This window comes from Brachionichthys hirsutus, chromosome 8, assembly GCF_040956055.1.
Source record: "Brachionichthys hirsutus isolate HB-005 chromosome 8, CSIRO-AGI_Bhir_v1, whole genome shotgun sequence".
Taxonomy (NCBI): domain Eukaryota; kingdom Metazoa; phylum Chordata; class Actinopteri; order Lophiiformes; family Brachionichthyidae; genus Brachionichthys; species Brachionichthys hirsutus.
In genome coordinates, this window is record NC_090904.1 from 9,308,961 (window position 1) to 9,329,106 (window position 20,146).

Below are 20,146 nucleotides of genomic sequence, written 5' to 3' on the forward strand. Positions count from 1 at the left end.
GATGAAGGACGAGAGCAACGTTTGGTGAAACCCTCCTCTTCTTCTCTCCTCCTCCTCCTCCTCCTCCTCACAGGGGTGTCAACAGGGGTTCTGCTCCCTATGGTTCTGACGTGACCTTGTCTTGAGCTGCTCTCTGATTGGTCCAGCCTGGCCGTAGTCGTTTGACAGGACTACACGTTTAGAGATCGCCGTGACGACGTGGATTAAGCCGTGTTTCGGGTTAAAGGTGACATTAAATCAGCTTCACACTGATGTAAACAACCTGAAACTCCCGCATCCAGTCCCAAACCTGGACCGTCCTTCCTGCCTCCTCCAAAAGTCTTCTGTCCCTCGTCTCTCCTCCCGTCTGCCGTCGCTCCTCGTCCGTCCGAGTTTCGTTCAGGAGACGCTGATTTAAAGTCAAACATCTAAACCAAATCGATCCGGCAGGTGTTGGTGTGAAACACGAACGGGGCGCTTCTAAGCTGATTTGGGATTAAAGGTCGGGGCGTCCTCAGACGGGACGCCATGTCCCCGGTGTTCCGTGGAGGATGAGGACAGGAAATACGCAGATGGAAGATAAAAGCCAAGGAGAGTCGGAATCAGAATGGAAGGAAGGATGAAGAAAAGAAGGTGTTGAGGGGGAACAGAGGTGAGGAGACAGGAGGCAGGTTTCCTCTTTATTTGGAGAGAAACTGAGACCCAAATGAAGCTGCCTGTCATCCGGAGACCGAGACAGAAACCTCCAGACATGGAGGAGATAAAGAACCGTCCCAAACAGCAACCACACGGGTCGGGGGAGGTCCAGAGGAGGACGGGGGACGTGATTGGTTCAGACAGGAGCGTGTCGGGTCTCCGGTGAGACGGGAGAAGCCAAAAATAAAGAAGTGCGGCAGCTTGTGAAGGAGAGGAGGTCAAACCTGAGCCGCACGGAGGGAGGGAGGAGAACCCGAAGGAGAGGAGGAGTTTTAATGGACTGATAACCAGACGGAGGGTTCTGTTGTGTTGTTCTGGATGGTAATGAGTCTGACCTCCATCAGGAGGTTCTGTTTACTCCGTCTGTCTGGAAACTGAATTACAAAGAAACGAATCGAGTGCGATCCAGAAACTGGGACGGGTCAGCAGAACCCATCAAGCGTTGGTGCTGATATGAATCACTGGGACGAGACCCAATCAAGCAAACGTAGCAGGAGCAGCTCTTCAGTCATCCCAGTCACCGACCGTGTTCCGGTCCAACGGAGCGGGGGACCCCAGCAGGGGGCGTGTCCTCGGCCCCACCCAGCTCCTCTCTGTAACCCGAGAGGGGCAGCGCTAAGGTGGCGCTCGAGTCCTCTCTGTGTGGAGCTTTTTCCCTGTTTTCTCCAGTTCCATTAATCCGAATTATCCGCCAGTCGTCCCCCTGTGAGGCCCAGCGATGCGCTGGCGACACGTCCAGGGTGTACCCCGTTCATAAAGACAAACGGAATGCCGACAGCACTCCTTTCCCCATTTCACTCCAAACAGTTTACTCTCCATTCCTTCCTAACCCCCCCCCCCCCCCCCCATAAAAGGAAGATGGATGTCATGAAAAATGGAAGCGCTCTTGTTGTTGCCCCGATAAATATTTTACAGCCAGTTTTGTTACGTAGAACACAAGCATGAAATAAAGAGGATTCCCCGTTCCTCGGCCGGGAACGGGAAACGGAGTCGACAAGATGTGCTCAGATATACGGGAGGTTACCGAGCAACAGCGAACACGTAAGATAACGCCGCTCAAGTTTTCCCTCACACCTGGGAGTAAAAAACGAGAACGAGTGAATAGTTATTAAAGCTAATGAAGAAGCAGCAGCACCCGCAGTGCTTCCGCCAGCAGGTGCTGGTGAAGATAAGCAGCCGATCAAACCGCTGCTCGAGCGTTTCTGTTTGAAACGCCCCATCCCTGGAGTCAACGTTGCCATGGCGACGGTACCTGAACAGCTCTCTCTCCGGCTCGCAGAAAGCCGCCTCCTACCAAACGGAGGCGATGTCGCTGAAGCCACCGTGAGATTCCCAAGAACGTACGGAGCAGGTCGGGAAGAGAGACACTGCTTCCGCTTCCTCGCCAAACATCTGGACAGAATCCACTGATATCTGACGGGGAAGGAGGGGGTCCAACTGGACCGACTCCTCACAGCGCCTCAAACAACGCGGGAGATCCCTGGGAGCCCCGCTCCAAACAAAAGATGTATCGTTGGGGGGGGGGGGGCGATCCAGGAGCTCCAACAAGACGATGTAGAAAGTTTTTGTTAAAGTGGCTGAAATAAAGACGAGTTCTGATCACGAGAACTTCATCAGAACCAGGAGAATAAAAACAACAAGGATGAGATTACAGAGAAATATCCAGACGTATACTTCATCTCTTAAAACCGACGACACCTGCTTCACTTTGCCGCTTCATCAGGATGAATGGAGGTCCAAACGGTTCTGCTGCCAGAAGGGCTCAGCAGCAGCTTCATGTTCAGAGAGGAAATAACCCAAAGATTCACGACCGGGACGCCGGCCTCAGCCTCACGGAGGAAAAGCGTCGCTTCGTTTAGATTCAGCAGGAATTACCGAGCGCTCATAAAGCGGTTCTGATCGGACCACAGAACACTTTCCAATCATGAGGAGAATTCCATTTCCTTGTTGAAGCCCGGCGAAGCCGGAGAGCATCGCCTCTCTGCACAGAACCATTAGCGGCTTCGTGGAAACGCATCAGCCTCCGGACCGGCTGCACTTAAACACCACCCCTCCCCTCCACCCTTCATCTCTGAGGGTCAGAGAATCAAACCTACCACGGTCTTCTGATGATGATCCCATCTTCATCGTGCACCTCCTCTCTCACTGCCGTTTCCTCATCAATAATGAATCCTCAGTGGGTTTAGTTCTGTGGCGGCGTCCGAAAGGGAAGACTAAAGGCTCGGGTTTCCACTGCAGGGCAGGAAGTGGTTTCTCCAGACCAGGATCGCCATTCAGGGTCCAGGATCAGTAGAATCCCCTCCCAGTTTGAACCTGTGCTGTTCGCCAGCCTGAAGGGGGCGCAACTCACCGCTGAGCTCGCTGCAGCCTGTTTGGACTCCTCCGTCAGGAACGCCAGCATCAGCTCCACCTTCCGTTTTTCCTCCTCGCTGATGTAGTCGGTGTCTGTCGGCGGGAAAACACGGAAAGACGGACATATGAAGGGTCGGAAGAACTCTTTAGCTGCACAAACTCTCAGAGTAAAAAACTGTTCATCTGTTAATCTGTTAGAGTCAATTTAAAGATTATTGTGTCAGAATGAGATGAAGCACAGATAGCAAGTTAACTCAAAGAGGAGAAAGGAGAAGAGAAAAGAGGAGTAAGGGGAGGAGAGCGGAGAACGGAGAGGAGAAAGAAAAGGAGAAAGGAGAAGAGAAAGGAGAGGAGAAAAGAGGAGAAAGGAGGACACATCTCTCTAGAGAGTGAAGAAAACACAAATCAGAAACAAGCAGGTTGTAAAAAATCCTTTAAAGAAATGTACGCAGAATATCCTCCAGTTAGCATGTCCTCTGTAGTACGACAGAGGACATGCTAACTGGTGGGCCGGGTCCCAGGAGGATATTTCCGATAGTTTGATTTCAGATTATTTTGGCATCCACAGCAGAACCGGTGACCCGGTGAACCACATCAGGGAAACTGAGAATGCTACAGTGGTTCCTGTGGAAGCGACCCACGGGCCGATGCTGGGCCGGTCTACGTGGCGTCAACAAACGGCATGTGGGAAAACACTGGGCTCCAGTTCAGAGATCCAGTTACAGCCCAGACACCAAAACAGAACCTCAGAGGAGGAGGTTCGGATCGGTAAGCTGTCCTATCGGATGGCACCGAGCGACACCGATACTCCAGGTACCGCCGTCTGGTTGACCAGCGGTATCTGGTTCTGCTCAGAATAGCTTCTTGTAGTACACCGAGTCCGATCGACAGGGGAACACAAACAGAATCATCAGAACGGCAGCTCTTTGGTACCGGGCTTTGGTTCTCAGGACCAGAGCCGTGTATCTCCAGGATCTGGGAATACAATACCAATTATTGGTGGTTCAAGGAAACTTTATTTACAAAAACATTTCTTTATATCAATCCATCAGGTAACAGAAGTACTTTGTTATGGAACACAAAGAATTAATAAATGACATGTTATGATTAAAACCAGACATGGAATTATAATAATAAAGAGCAAAAACTCCACTAAAAATACTCCTATGTAGTCAAACAGTAGTAGTAGCCTAGTAGTAGTAGTAATAGTAGTAGTAGCAGCATAGTAGTAGTGTATGTCTTCTAAAGCACAGCTGGACATTCATCTTGAAAATGTCAACGTGAAGAAATGAAGGACACTTTCATGGACTTTCGAGAACCTCGTTGATGACAAGAGGACATTTAAACTGTCAGACGTCTCTCATTGCATTGACGGAGACGAGATTAGATTAACTTTATTGATCCCAAAATGGAACATTCACGGCATCCTTCAGTGGATGCCATTAGCATAGTGGCTAATACCGTTAGCAAGCAAGTTTTCTCAAGACTCGAGAGCTGAAGAATCCTCTTGGACGAGCGGCGACACGTCTTCATTGTGTAAGGTCAGATGCTGCGGCTAAATAAAGCCCGGAGCCCGGGATCAGAGCAAAGCGAACATCAGCGTGAGTGAAATCAATAGAATGAGAATTAAAAACTGTTAACGATCCCTTTCAGTTAACAGCTGAGTCAGAGGATTAGAACCAGATCCACCTTCGAACCAGGTGGGGGCTGGACAGAAACGGAGCCCCCATAATCCAGACTCTTTGGGTTCCTCCCTTTGGATATATTCCGCACACACACCCACTGCCCACTCTTCACTGTCCACAAGACACACATCCCGGCTGTGGGTCCCCGAGTCGATGTCCTCCGAGTCCAGGACAAGCCTCTCTGGATTGTCAGGAAGCTCCCGTCCCTGAACGTTGCTAACGCTGGTCAGACCAATCAGAGACGAGGAGTTCTGGATCCAGTTTGGATCCAGAACCACTGGAGTGTTCATCTGGGTCCAGATGTTGAAGCCCAGGTGTTTGGCCTGGTCTTTCTCAGACTGCATCGTGCAGAGAGACGGCGAACGTCTCCCATCTTCGTCCTGTAGGAAGGCCTCACAGACGTTCTTCAGGTCTATCCTTATTGTCATTGAAGATCGTCTTTTACAAGTCGGACGGTGATGGCTCGGATTGTCTGTCCATCGGCTCTGAAGACAGTCTTTACTGGAAGCCATCGTGTCTCTGAGCGTAGCTGAAAGTCTGGAAAGTTTGCAGGGCGTCTTACGAGGAATTAGGCGCACCAGCAATGAGGACATCAGTTTCAGATTCCCACCTGGTTTTGTCCCAGTTGAATCATGTGAGGGGTGGAGTTTAGTTCAGCCTGTCTAAACACTGGCGTGATGCAATGATCCAGTATTACATTTCTGTTGCTGCGTCTCCTATTCGTCCAACCTCCTCACGCCACACACGCCCTTTCACCCTCTGATGCAACCTACTTTACACTCCGCCCCCTTCGGGTTCTATGCCAACGCTCGTCTGCAAGCACGACTTTAAGGCGTCTGCTTTACATCAAGATGTGTTTTATTTCTAGATATTATTATTATTACCTTAATCTCGTATCGGTTGTCTTATCTTGTGTCTTTCGTGTCTCTAAAGACGCCTTCCATTAAACCTGTATATTTAGCTGTTCCCGCCCGGCGCTGGATTCCTCCTGCCCCGGAGGGTTTAACCCTTTCCTTGGTTCCAAGGTTATAATAGTTTTGGATTTTTTATTATAGTTTAGTTTAGTGTAGTTTTGAATTTGCTTTCTCTAATTCGTTTAGTTTTAATTAGGTTCTAGAGTGGATTAAACATTAAAAAGTCTTTTTGGACATATTGCAACAGAATGAAATGAGGATGTTGTATTTGGTTTTTTTCCCCAATAACTTTAGATTCATATATTTGTGATACAACACTAATATTTTGAATGTGTACTGAATGCACAATTTTATTGAATTAAATGGGATTTAATTATTCGGACCTCAGGAGGATGAGCCATTGTCAGGGCAACGGCTAATGGGGCTCCGAATAAACAAACAAACAAACAAAACAAACATGTCGTCCATCTGTTTTCTGTGTTTAATGTAAATTAGCAAGTGTTAGCGTGCTAACAAGCTAAACTGCGACTGTGAACATAGCAAACATTGCTTGATGCAATGCAATGCAGATGTTTAAAATTTAAAATTAAATGTTTTCTTTTTTTGCATTATTGAAAAATCTGAAGCAAACATGAACGGTAGTCCAGAACCTGAACCGTTCTCTGCAGCATGAACCCGACCAGCTCTCGCTCTGTACTGCCTTCTCGCTATGCTAGCAGGATTTCTCTTGGCTTGGATTTTCCTGTTTGCTTTGGAGAGAAGAAGCTTTCAGATCAAGCCTGTAGCAACAAGCCACCTGTTTCTGCCTGTCCTTGGAAGGAGCTACACGCAGAGTATACCTATTTTAGCGTGCAGGTCAGTTTCATAAATGTTTGAAGCCCACATGTGTGCTCTTCTTGTGTGTGTGTGCATAAATGCTTTTAAATGCTGTATTTCGTGCGAGGCTGGCTGCCCAGCGAATCGGCGAGCCTGGACAGATTGTTCTGGATCAGCATCAGAGAGCATCACAGTCAGGAACAGGAAAAAGCCCCCAAAAAATGGCGGAATGTCTTCAGCCCATGTTTGTGAAGACGCTGTAGCGTGTAAACACGATGAGGTCATTGTTTTCTCACGCTCCAGACGTCCATTCATTAAATCCCACTCCTACACACTCGCCCGGGTCAGGCTGGAGGTGTGTGCTGCTCATAATGACTGTTGGTTCTGGTGCCTCTCACAGACGGGTTCATTCAAAATACACTTCTATTGATCTTTTGTGCTTTTATTTCTGTGAAAATTCCATTTCTGTGGCGTGTTAGCTGCCGATGCGGAATATGCGGAGGCATCAGGCCCAATTAGTGGATTTAATTCCTCGTTTTAATGACTGTAATTTAAATAGTACACCGGGAAATGAAAGAGGAGAGTCTGAAGGAGAGGAAGAGGAGATCTTCACTCCTCCTAGAGAGGAGGCCAAACCAGAGAAGCTCATTAATAATACATCCAAGCTGCAGGGATATGAGGGCTTCCCACAACACGCTTTAAAACACACACCCTCGAAAATCAGAACTGATGAAAGGATTCCTTCCTGTGGTAAATCCACATGACAGACATCACACAGGTGAAAGGCGTCGTCGGTTAAATAGAACCACCGATGGAACCACCGATGGAACCGCTGACCGTATCTGTTTACGGTTCTTTTCTCTTCCACTCTACACCAGCAGAAACACAAACCCAAACGACGAGGGACGACTACAAGGAGAAAGGTGGAGCAATAACCCAACGGACGGGACGACAGAGCTCCAGCCTCCATCCACCAGACTAGTCAGCAGCAGCGACTGAAGAGGGAACAGGTACTTTATTACAGTCGCTGCTTCTAGTGCCCCTTTAAACACACGTCTGGGCCATTAGAGTGTTATAAAACACTTATTACACGCTTGTAAAGGTGTCCAGTGTGACCTGCGCAGACACACATGTGGACAGCTAATCCTTTGGTCATGGAAACGTCTCGTGTTCCCATGGTTACGGAGAACGCCGTGGTGGCCAGATCCGTCTGTCAATCTCCCGCTCCATCCTTCCCTCACGCGTGAACAAGGCCCCAAGATCTTTGCCTCCCCACCGACCCGGAGAGGGCAGACCACCTTCTCCCAATCGAGAGCCATGGTCTCGGATTTGGAGGTGCTGATCCGCATCCCACTCGCTATTTTACAATTAATTTACAGGACTGATTTATAGAAAAATTAATCTAAGAGGAAATGATCGAATGATTTTACTGGGATGGCTTCCAGTAACAAATCATTGGTGCAGTGTCTTTGATGTGAATTTCAAACTCGCTGAATGAAAACCATCATGATTCAAAAGAAAGCCTGAAGGCTGAGCTTTCAATAAAGAAAATCTCATCTGCAGGACAAACAGGACGCATCAGCGACACGAAGCTGGGGCTGCAGAGAGTCACACAAGAAGAACCGCGTGGCAACGATTAATGCAACTGCAGCCCATAATGAAATTAAATCGGAGTCCAAATCACATTAAAAACAGAGCAGGCCTGTTTCCAAGTTACAACTTCTGCCTCACTGAAATCAGATCCCCAAATAACCATCAAGTACTTTATGACATGGAACCTCAGCATCTGCAAAAATAAATGTGGAGCTTCCTAGAGCCTTAATGAGTTAAATGTTAAACTAGACGTTTTCTCAGTGAGTCCTCGGTAGGGATGGGAACCGGCCCTCAAAAGAGCCGGCTTTCGATTCCCATCCCTCGACCTCGGAGACATTTTTAAAGTACATCGTCACCAGAGTCCAAATCTAATCCGAGAGTATTGAGAATCTCTCTTACTTTAAATTCCCATTTACAGGACGAATTTCACCAAAACGGCACTGGGAGCTTCTGTATGTGATCCGGGTCTTTGTGAATCATAAGAATGTCTGCAGAAACTGCCTGGTCATCGTCCTGTTTTCTCCTGATAACGGCTAACTCAGCGGGTTTGACTGAATGTACTTTATCATTCAAATCCTACATTTGACATCTTTTGGCTTGCAGACGCAGCAAAAACTGTGAGCTTTGTGAAGTCAGCCAGGTGGCGTTAGGAGACGATGGGGATGTTCTTCGTGAGGAAAGTTCATTAACAAGATGCACAAAGTTACACATTCAAGTTTAAAACCTGAATTACCTCCAGAACCTCAAGACCAGCTTCTGCACATTTCTGATCCAAAGAGTCTGAAATGTTTTCCACAAATCACAATGTTGTTTTAAAGGCTCAAAATTGATGCACGAACCAAGAACACTTTTCTAAATCCTGCACAATTCATCACGGTCAAAACCTGACACCTACCCACAATGCAACAGGACCACTGAACATTATCGGTGTTGTTCGTGACGGCTAATGCACCCTGGAGGAGCTGCAGAGGTCTGATAAGATCCGTTCCATATTCCTCCACAGCTAGAAACCTCCTTGACATCACCTGAAGGCATCATTCGTCAAGATCCTAGGATTGTAACTCACATGAATGCAGAGAGAAGTGTTTGCGCTCTGCAGGACCGGCTTTTCCAGCAGCTGGAGGGATTGGAGACGCAACAGACGAGCCCTTGGACGCGACCACCGGACGGGCGATGGGGGTGACGGATACTGATGTGCTGGAGGAGCCGCCTCCCTCTCCTAATAGGTGCTCGATGGAGTGAAGCTGAAAGCAGGGGTCGGAGAGCAGGATGGAGGCAGCTCGAGATATCCTGGGGGGGGGGCACAGAGTGGGTGGGGAGAGAGGAAGGGGGCAAACTATTAGAGGAGGAAACAATCAGAGACCTTCCGGAATACCCGCTAATCCCAAATCCATACCCCGGAACAGAGGAACTGATGCAGATGCACATGCAACAAATACACGAGAGTCATCAGCATAAAGGAGCAGCATCACGTGAAAGAACTAACATGTAAAGACCTCAGCATGAGGGCTGTGGATCAGGATCAATCTGCATCATGATCCAGGTCACCATTCAAAGTACTGTGATATACTGCAGTACTCCGAAACAGATCGCAATACTCAAACCTCATAGCTAACCGAAGCACAAGAGGAACAGCTAAAACCCGAACCCACGGAGGAATGGTTCGAACTACGAGGGAGGAAACCGCATTCTGTCGTCACAGCTCCGAGTCACCCAACACCAAAACGATCCTCCTTCGGTCTCAACCTGTTGCTTCCCGCTCTGACACCCGAAACTCCCGCATCCATCATCCAATCGCTGGTATTCTTTCTAATCAAGCTGTCGACCTTCCGTCCATCCATCTTCTCCCTTGTGGCGCCGCTCGATATCGCCTCGATGCCTTTACAGCAGGCTTCGCACGCATTCCCAACGACTTTGGGTTTTAATGTTAAAATGTAGTATTTTTTCCTGACCTCATTTTTGATCAGAACCAGAACACATGTTTCATGATGGTTCATATCGGACCCCTTTATGACTGGGTTGTTTGGTGAGTGAGCTTAATGGACGCTGGAAGCGCCTCTTCTTCTATAGAAAGCACTATTTGTACGGCAGCGTTTGAAGGCTCTCTGTTCTTCAAGGGAGGAATCCAGAGGGACTGATGGGAAACACGGTGACATTTTCCACTCAAATCTACCCTGACCTTTCTCTGCAGCATCATGTCTCCACGCAAGGTTCAACTTTCCCGTCCCCCCTCCCTCGCCGGTTTCTGTAAGGCGAGGAGACATTTATCACCAGGCTCATTTTATCTGAACAGAGACGAAAGGACAAAAGGATGAAGAGAAGGAGGGGCGCGAGTCACGAAGCAGCAAAAACGCCGGCGGCTGCGTTTCAAGTCAACGCCAGTCCATTGTGTTCCCTCTCCAATTATGAAACAAAAGGTCAAATTATTCTTAATCACAAGACAAATTATTCAGGGACAAAATAACTTTCAGGAGGACTTGTTCCTGAACCAGAGGGAAATCACGGGGAGCTGATAAAGCTTCCCAGAGCGAGCCGCTGGCGGGGCCGCGAGATCAAAACGCCTTTCGGAGTAAACCCTCCTTGTTTTTATTCACCATGTGCTGCCCAAAAAGCATCGATGGTGGTACGTTGATGAACGACTCCTCGCTGCAGAGACAGAAACTCAATACGACCGAATCCACATTTACACAAGCAACAGCAATAAGACAGTTGGTGAATGACTGCAAACAGGTTGGTCCGGTGCCACCAGAGTAACACATCCTCTCTGATTGGTTGAAACTGGTTCAACCGTCCTGGGATATTCAAGAAATTTAGAATAATTTAACCCTATGATGACCCTATGATGAGTGCAACAGAACCCGTCTTTACTTCTCTGAGCTAAACCTTAAAAGTGCGATACCATTAAATCTAGGGGTGTAACGGTTCACTTAATGTATTAAACCGTTTCGGTTCTGAATGCTCGGTTTGGTCCACGGCTCCGGTTTTATACATTTTTTTCTCACTAAGTTTATTACTAGCGCGATCTAAGCGCTCTGTGCGGAACTAAAGTCCTGGGCGAGTTGCCGCACGGACGCCTCTGAGTGTCGGCCACTATTGACTGACGGGGAGGCACGCTGGAAGCTAGCAGGCGTGCACACAGAGCAAAACGAGCAAAGCACTAGCTCTGTATTCCAGCTAGCTCTGTTGCTGCCAAATGTTCATAGATTACAGTTTTAACTTATTTATACTTTTAAGATAAATTGTTACAGTACAATAGTTTTAAAAACTCAGTCTAATTTATTTGAAATATCACCCAAATGGGTTATTTTATATTTATACAAATTCTATTGTTTGAATTCTTGAAAATAAAAGCATTTTAAGTAATATTTTTTCTGCCTTTTTTGTACAAAAAATTAACCGAACCGACCCGAAATTACATTTTAGCGTACCGTTACGCCCCTATTAAATACTAAACACAAATTGAAATGTGGATTTTCTAGAATTGTCCCTTTAACTGTTATTGTCTCTCTGACTAACAGCTGACATCAGGTCAACACCCTTTCGCAGTATTTCCAAGTTGTCCGCCCTCTGCTGTTTACAAAGAGCGATGCTTCATATCAACTGAGCATTCACTCCCAACATTACAACTCTAACACAACCCAGAACCGAATCAACAATGGCTCATTCTGCACAAGTTGCTGGTGAACTGAAGGACTGGACACAAGAAGGTCGAAGGTCGACCCGATGAAGGTGAGAGATGAGCGGTGGTGGAAAAATGTTGACTTCGTGGTGCCGGTGGCCTCAGAAGAAATGAGAAAGTCGGGGGGAATCCAGCTCCTAGAGAGCAGGAGTGTTTACACAAATATTCATGACATGCTAACAATGCTAACAAGAAAACAAAACGAAAAACATGAGCATGGTCTTCAGGTCAAATTCAGGGACTCGTGGTTTAAAAATGACTGCTTGGAAAAAATACATTTTATAAATAAAAGATGGGCAGCAAATCTTTACAAAAAATGGTCCAACAGAACACAAACTACAACAAACTGCGTAGTAAATACCGGTAAGCAGTGTAACTATCCAGCTAAACACAGTACACACAAGTTACACATCTACTGTAGCAAAACACTGATCATGTTTGCAGAAGACGAGCAGCCGTGCCTTGCTCATCAGGATGTGCCTCTTTCTCCAGCCAATCAGAATCCTCCTGATTCAGCTTAATAATGCTCCTCCTGTGGCAGCATAATTCATCCCAGCCACGGACGGGAGCGACACGACGGCACGAGACAAACAGGGATAGAGTGAACACGGTTTAAAAGAGGAGGAGGAAGAGGAGGAGGAGGGTCTGAGATGGGCGGAGGACAGAGCAGGACTGAAGCAAAGAGGAGGAGCTGGGAAAGCACCAGGAGAAGCAGCCGAGAGTGTTGAACAGACTGAAAGCAGCGGAGCACGGACACACATCTGGAAACAACGGGAAGACACAAACGCCTCCGGAGCATCGGAGGACACGGCTCAACTTTTAACCGGAGTTTGCGTCTCCTGGAGCCTCGCAGGAGAGGAAATAAAGAGCTTCATGTTTGGGATTTCACAAGATAAAAAGACAGATTTCTCTCCTGCACAAAGCCTTTAAGGAAAACATCTCTCCTCATCCTCCTCCTCCTCCTCCTCCTCCCACTGCTTCAAAAAGAATGGCTACAGAAACCAGCCCGGAGGAGAGGAGCTCACGGAGCCGTGTGGATGGCTGACGCTGCGAGCGGAGTGAAACGGGCTGGATGCTGGCTGCTTTGAAAAGCCGATCCAGGACTCGGGGCTGTAGGCGGCAGACAGCTGGGGCGCTGATTCACAAAGCCCCACCTGGCAGGAAGACAGAGACAAGCCACAACTAAATCCAGGCTCCCGCACCCTGACAGGAGCCTGAGCGGAGAGATCAGCACCCCCCATGCTTGGTCCGGCCACTGGAAAATGCATTTGCTGTCGACTTGAAGAAGGAATTGCAGAACCCGATGGTGAAAGTCGACAAATTCGGGATCCAGCCGTCAGGAAAGAAGGAAATCGGTGAATTTATGGGATGAAAGGATGGAGCTGGAGCTGATCGCTCGGCACAGCTGCCGACAGCATCGGGAATACAAGTGAGAGAAGAAGAACTTCTCTCAGCACCTGGATGAGTTTCAAGCAACCGCCACCACCTGCATCACCTCTAAGCCTACTGCCACCACTACTTTGACACCGACAGGCAGAACGCTGCCCCTCTGGTTCTCGTTTGTCCAGTACAGATTGCTGCCGTGTTGGCAGGTGGATGCAGACGCAGCGGTCTCATTCATCACTAACCGGGTTACGTAAACGATCGGATCAGAACCAGCGCATACGTTACAGCAACGCAACAAGGCAAACGAGCCGTGTGTGTCAGAACGAAAATCCAGTGAAGGATTTAAACATCAACTCTGGCAGGAAGGGAAAGCTAGCGGGTGTGTAGAGGGGGGGAGGGAGGGGGGGGCAGCAAGGCAGCCATGAGCGACAAACTAACAGTCCCGTCTGTTAGTCTGTCGGACTTCAAGTCTGCGTTTTGTAAATTACGTCAGATTACGTAGATGACTGACCGCATGAAAGGATGTAAAAATGCATTTCAAAGTATTTAAAGTGAGAAAGTAAAAGATTCCGGGTGGGTATCATGTTGTCGGCTGCCGCTAACGGCGGTTTCCTGCAGGGTGTGGCGGCACCGGCCGTCACTGCAGCAACACCCTTGTGGTGGTCTGTAGTGCTTTTAGTTTGTCTCCAGCTCCTGCAGCTGGGCCCGGTCCGGGCCACCTTCTGCCGGACTCAGGGCTCATTTGAGGTGGACGGATGTCTCTGTGCATCGGACATCCTAAGCTGCACCGCCACGGGTCTGGACCGCGTCCCCAGAGACATGCCCCCCTCTGCCGTCACACTGGATCTCAGCCATAACCGGATTGTGCAGCTGGAGGAGGGCAGCTTTCAAGGACTTTATCGATTGGAGACATTACGGTTAGCGCACAACCAGCTGACTACTATTCACCTGGGAGCATTTGAAAACATCTCCGGAACGCAGCTTCGACACCTGGACCTGTCTTCCAATCAGCTTCACGTGTTGGAGCGGGATTACTTTGCAGAGTTGCCCGGATTGGAGGAACTGCTTCTGTTCAACAACCGGATTGATCGCGTGGAAAGCGGCGCTCTGGCCGGGCTGAGCAGCCTCCGTAAGGTCTACCTCAGTCACAACCGTCTCACCGACTTCCCCTTCGTCTCCATCCAGGAGCACAGCAACCCTCACCTGTCCATGCTGGACCTGTCCTCAAACCGCCTGCCCAGACTGCCCCTGCAGGACATATCAAATTTGCCCGTCTCGGTGCAGAGAGGACTCTACCTTCACAACAACTCCCTGATGTGCGAGTGCTCCATGTATGGTCTGTTCCGGCACTGGGAGCAGAGAGGCTTCGCCTCGGTCACAGACTTCAGGCAGGAGCACACCTGTCTGGTTTACGGGATAAAGAAAGGTACTGTGCGCTTTTTCCAGTATGACCGCTATTTTGAAAAATGCAACTTGACTGCGATGAGCGAGTTCCTGAAAGAGCAGGAGAGCAGCGTTTCAGTGAGGGAAGGGAAGGCGTTGCTGCTGCACTGTTTAACCACTCTGAGCGGACAACATGTGACCTTCCTGTGGGTGTCGCCGCAGCAGGAGTACGTGGCGCCGCCGGGAAACAGCAAGTCCTTAAAGATGTACGCCAATGGTAGCTTGGAGATCATGGCAGCGCACGTAGAGGATTCTGGCATCTACTGGTGCATGGCTCAGGACCAGCAACAGCAGCACAACGAAACACAGGAGGTGAACGTTACTGTGCTGCCCTACGAGGACGAACCTCGCGAGGCCTTCAACACCGGGTTCACCACGCTGCTGGGCTGCGTGGTGAGCCTTGTGCTGGTCCTCATGTACCTCTACCTGACGCCCTGCCGCTGCCCTCCCTGTCCCAAGACCCCAGGTCCCACCACGACCACGGCGAGCCAGGGCAACGAGGCCGGGGCAGGGAGCGCCCAGTCGTCCATCCTCGCTCCCACCCCGCCGGCAACCACCGAAGGCCCGGGTCGCAAGGTCAGTACCAACAAACATGTTGTCTTTCTGGAGCCAATCAAAGAGCAGCAGAACGGCAGAATCAGGGTGGGGCCAGTAGCTGGGGCGGTTCATGGACACTTGGGGCCGGGTTTACTGCTCGGGGCAGAGCAGCACTCCAAGTTCCACAAGCAGTCGCAGCAAAGGGCGGGAGAGACAAACTCCATCATGTCCGTGTTCTCAGACACTCCCATCATGTCACCATAGTGACAAGGCAAATAGAGAATAGCTTGCACCACCATCACCTCTCACCCACTTCCTGTTTCTCTGGTGACCCCCCCACTGCGTTCAGCACTAGGCCCGAGCAAATCAGCATCTTTGCTTTAAGCTTTTGATGAAACAGATCAAGTGCAATTTGAAGGGAATCCAGTCGAGTACCAAATGTACACCAAGCCCGACAGGCATGAACCAATGCACTGTGAAAGGATGGGCTGCAACAAACTGCTAGGGTAGGAACAATGATGAAGGAAAAGACACAGGAGACAGGAAGGATAGAACAAGTGCAAAGCAGTCAGAAAGAAACCGAGCAACACTAGAACGACCTCCAAGGCCTGAAGTCTGCGCCGAGGAACTTGGCAAAGGAAACTTTGAGAGGAAATTAAAGGACAAAGGGTGAAGAAACACGTCTGAAAGGACACCAGGGATGTGTGACACAATGAACATGGACTACTAGTGAAAGTGCACCAGGCTCTCCCTTTAAGCACGGCTTGTACCTTTAACAGACATTTGCACAGATGCCTTCTTGTCAAATACAGAAATATATACAGAGAAAAATATGTTTTTTTGTAGCGATCTTTAGCATTTCCCTTTTTTTCTTTCCAGAGCCGGTCTGTCTGTCGTTTAGAGCCAACAAACTGTTAGCGTAGCTCCGTCCCTCCGTGAAACGTCTCAGAGTAGACAAGCTAGAGAAGAAGAAGAGCTTTCAGAAAGTAAAAATAGAAAGCGTTTTAAAGCATAAGGTTCCTTCCCCCTCCTCTTCCCTGGGACATGATTACGTCTATCAGTCAGAGGTTCAGCAGCCTCAGTTGAAATTGAAAGGGCCGCTATTGTTTGGCGACTTCAGCGGGACTTTTGCAAAGCTTTAAATCGATAAGCTTTTTTTTTACTGGGACAATAAACATGATGATGAATGGCTGTGTTGTGAATAAACAGCAGGATTGACGGGACAATCAGGGCAGACTTGTTTTTGGCTTTTATTGTCTTCACTGCATCTCCCCCTCCTCGCTGTCTCCTGTCCTCTCTTTACCTGTTAATAAAAGTCTTTATCTGGGCCATCCAGGTGAACGTCTTGTTTTGTTCGTCAGACATTTTGTTGCTGCATAACAATGGAAGTATGTGTGTCTGTGTGTGCGTGTGCGTGTGCAACCCTACACCCGCAGCCTGCGTCTCGACCAGCTGAAGGAATATTGACAACTTTCCACACAAGTAGAGTCTTAATTATCCTTCATGAAACTCCGATGCGCTTCAGCTTCTTGCTTGCCTTCACAATGAAGACCTGAACACATCCAGCCTGCAGCCTAATATTCTGGTGCTGTTCTAAAAGAGTCCAAAGGGAAAAAGCTGGACAGCAGGATTATGCGGGAGATTTACAGCATATAGATAAATCTATTATATAGATATATACGTCTACAGCCGTTGTCGATGAGCAGGCTCCGAGTCATTGTTACCGTAAATAAATTCACCCACTCCAACAAATTGAGCCCCAGCAATGACCTCGCATTTATGCAGCGTGAAGAAAGGAAATCCATTCAGCGCTTTTTGCATAATCCTGCTTAAAAAAAACAACAACAAAAAGGGACACGGTTCAAACTACCGCCCGGCAGAGACGAGGAATGACGCTCCATTTTAAATGGTGCAGCCTAAACAGAGTAAAAACACACATTCATCAAGTTAAATTCTACGAAAGTAGAACTTAATTGTGATCACATGATCAAATGAATAGAGTATGAGCAGCCAATCAGAGGAGGCGGAGGTACAGCCCCTCTAGAACAAGTCGTACTGTCGTCTCTCCGACTGGCGCCACGCAATGTAAGCTCATTCCACCGGGAAGACTGACGACTCAAATGTTTTAAAGAATTCCCAGTTTCACTTAGACAAAAATCCAATCTAGAACATTTCTCACCCGCTAAAAGGAGACTGAAACCAGAAAGAGCACGTCCCCCTCCTAACTGGATCTACACCGTCCACATGGTGATCTGGATCAGCACCAAAAGGTTCTAGATTGTTCTCGGTATCTTTATACACCAACCATGAAAAGTCAAAGTGAATCAGAGTTGATGATTCTTGAATCCATAAATGGGTTTTAATGTTAAAATGTTATATTTTTTCATTTGTGTTCAGATTTTCTTAACAATTTCCAAAGCCTTGAACACAACACGCCTTTCAAAATAATGTGTGGCTTCCGACGTCGGAAGACGAGAGGAATGACAAAAAGGGAAATAACAGAGAGACGGTGGAAGGAAATCTAATCAACGGTTTCGGCTGAGCAGCAGTGAACGGTTATTGCCGGCTCCGTTTTAAATGAAGTTGCTGTCGGGCTCCAGCAGTTTGGGTTTGGATCAGGAAGGGAGAAAACAGGGAACAAACATGGAGATGAGACGGCTGGAACTGTTCCTGCAAGCTGGAGCTTCAACATGACAACAGGAACATTTCACCGCTGAATTCACGTTTATTTTCTCCACCATGGACTTCATTTCTACCTAATGCAGCGTGAGAAACAACAGAACACGGCCCAATCTTCAACCAGAACGCTTACCTGATGACATAATGAACCCGAAATGCTCAGACCGCAGGACATCCGGCCAAACCTGAAGCCGTCGTCAGGAGTCCGGGTAAAAATAGTGTCACTTTTTGAACCGGAACTCTATTCCTGATTCCATTAAGAAGGAATTCCCATCCGATGCTCCTGCTTCCTCCTTTTCTCTACTGAAACATATTGCATCTATTCTTTAGGAGAATCACAGAAAAATCAAAAGCAGGATGGATTAGATGAGGCGCCGGTACGGAGCTCCGTGTTGCTGTAGCACGCTAGCTGGGTCCGTCTGTGCAAAGCCCTGGCAAGCCAAACGGGTCAGTACCGACGTGCCGAATAGGCCGTGCAGCGGCGGTGTCGTGCGATGGTGGCATTTGGACCGACCAATCAGATTCCCAAACCGGAATCTTTTCCTGCTTCTTCTGGAAGCTATATGAAACTGTTGTGACTCAACGGCTGATTAAGCACACCACCGTTCACTTTTTTACGGTGTAAAAGGATCAAGAGAGGATTTCTGGATTCTGCTGTAACCATAATAATCTGTCACTCATTCTGTCTCCCCCCCCCTCTCCCGTTTCCTTTTGATTTCCGACACCGCCTCAGATCTATCCATCACACCTTTACGCTCTGCTTCAGGCCTGAAACCTCTCCTCCGACTCTCATCCACCTGAATGTCTGACCCCGCTGCTCGCCCCGTCTTTCCTCAGAACTACCTCTTCTCCCACCTGCAATCTGTGGTTTCCATGGGAACAGAAGAACACCAGGAAGACAGGGAGTCTGTCTACGAGTGTAATGGTTGGTGCCGAGACAAACAAACTAATCATCACTGTGATTAGACAAATTCACATTCAAGTAGTTGCAATGGTTAATCAATAAAATTGTCTCAATACTCTTTCTTAGTCACACATGGTTCACCTGACATTTAAAGCTACTAGCTAGCGTGCTACACATGGTTTACACACGTGTGAAACAGCTCCGCAGTTTCCAGGAGCTGGATGTGACAGAAACACAAACGCAACAATGGCGAAATGGAGCACACCCAATAAATAATGGGGTATACAAATTCACATGGCTGTGTTGCTATGGTGACAGTCATGTAAGTCACATCCTATTAAGTTTGAACTTAAGAAGGCATTGACTGCAGTCTCATCATCCTCTCATGGAACCGAACAGCTGGTGGAATTGTTTGTTCGTGGGCTGGATGTGAAACATGATTCAACCTTGAATGAATATTTGTCGTTATTTACTTTCAGGCTGGAGTTTTAGTTTCTGATTTAACTGGAATTCTTCAGTTCAGGGTTCTACTTTATAGACTTCAGATTCTATTTGGGACGTGTTGGTCCTCACTGGGATTTGTTGAGAAGAACATGACCCGACTACAAACAGGACCGGCTCTGATCCAGTGGAACCCATCACATCCAGGCTGAAGGGTCTTTCAGGACGGACGGCGGGAGACACAACCTCCCTGATACCACATCACACTAAAGAACCGCCAGCATCAAAACACGCCCGTGTTTGACAAGACAGAAGGCACAGGAAAACAGAGGATGCTAGGCAACGGTCCGCTGAGTTCCGGATTGACTGACATGTTGACACGGGCGATCCGACAGAAACAAATACGGATGTTGGCTTCTTCAAGCGACACAAACACACAAACATAACTGGAACAAACTGCACCGTAAAAACGGCCAAAAACGGGTGTTAATTTTGGGTTAAATTTAGAAAATCCACAATTTGACCCTGTAATGGATTTTTATCCCATCATGACCCATCAAGTGGACAAAAATGCCCTCCTGTCAATTATCCATTTGTAAATTTCTCTATTTGAACGTATTATTCTCTAAATTCAGGTGACTCATATACGACACCAAAAATCACCAAACAACGACCAATGGCACCAGGAAGAGGGTGTCACGGGTCACCAGTTAGACGTCTCTGTCCTTCAGGACTGATGAAGCACGTTTCTTCTCTTTGTGTACGTCGTCACGTTCATGGTGCACCGATGGAAACATTCCTGAAGCCGTTTGCCCTCCCGGGCCGGGGGAGGGGGCCACCATCGCGCGGAGCAATAAAAAAAACCATAGTGGAGACAAAAACATCATCCCCACAACCCGGCCTCTCACGGCCCAAAGCTGCTAAGCTAATTAGCCTCGACCTCAATCTAATCTGTGGAAGGCTATGAGCTGCTCTTGATGTCTTTCAGCCTGAGGTAATGGACAATAATTAGCACCATTGATTTTCTAGTTGTGGGGGGGGG

The 20,146-nt window shown here is 48.2% G+C and overlaps 2 protein-coding genes across 2 annotated transcripts in view; one reads left to right on the forward strand and one right to left on the reverse strand.

Annotated features, from left to right (window-relative positions):
• Nucleotides 1-20,146, reverse strand: part of LOC137898254 (E3 ubiquitin-protein ligase RNF123) — a 42,825-nt gene that overhangs the window by 1,524 nt on the left and 21,155 nt on the right. Inside the window, exons 38-39 of the mRNA XM_068742271.1 lie at nucleotides 9,102-9,325; nucleotides 3,026-3,120 (exon numbers count right to left, since the gene is read on the reverse strand). Of these exons, the coding sequence (XP_068598372.1) occupies nucleotides 3,026-3,120; nucleotides 9,102-9,325 (319 nt within the window). The remainder of the gene's footprint in view (nucleotides 1-3,025; nucleotides 3,121-9,101; nucleotides 9,326-20,146) is intronic.
• amigo3 (adhesion molecule with Ig-like domain 3) lies at nucleotides 13,683-15,344 on the forward strand. The gene has a single exon (XM_068741964.1). The coding sequence runs from the start codon at nucleotides 13,683-13,685 to the stop codon at nucleotides 15,342-15,344; it is 1,662 nt and encodes a 553-aa protein (XP_068598065.1).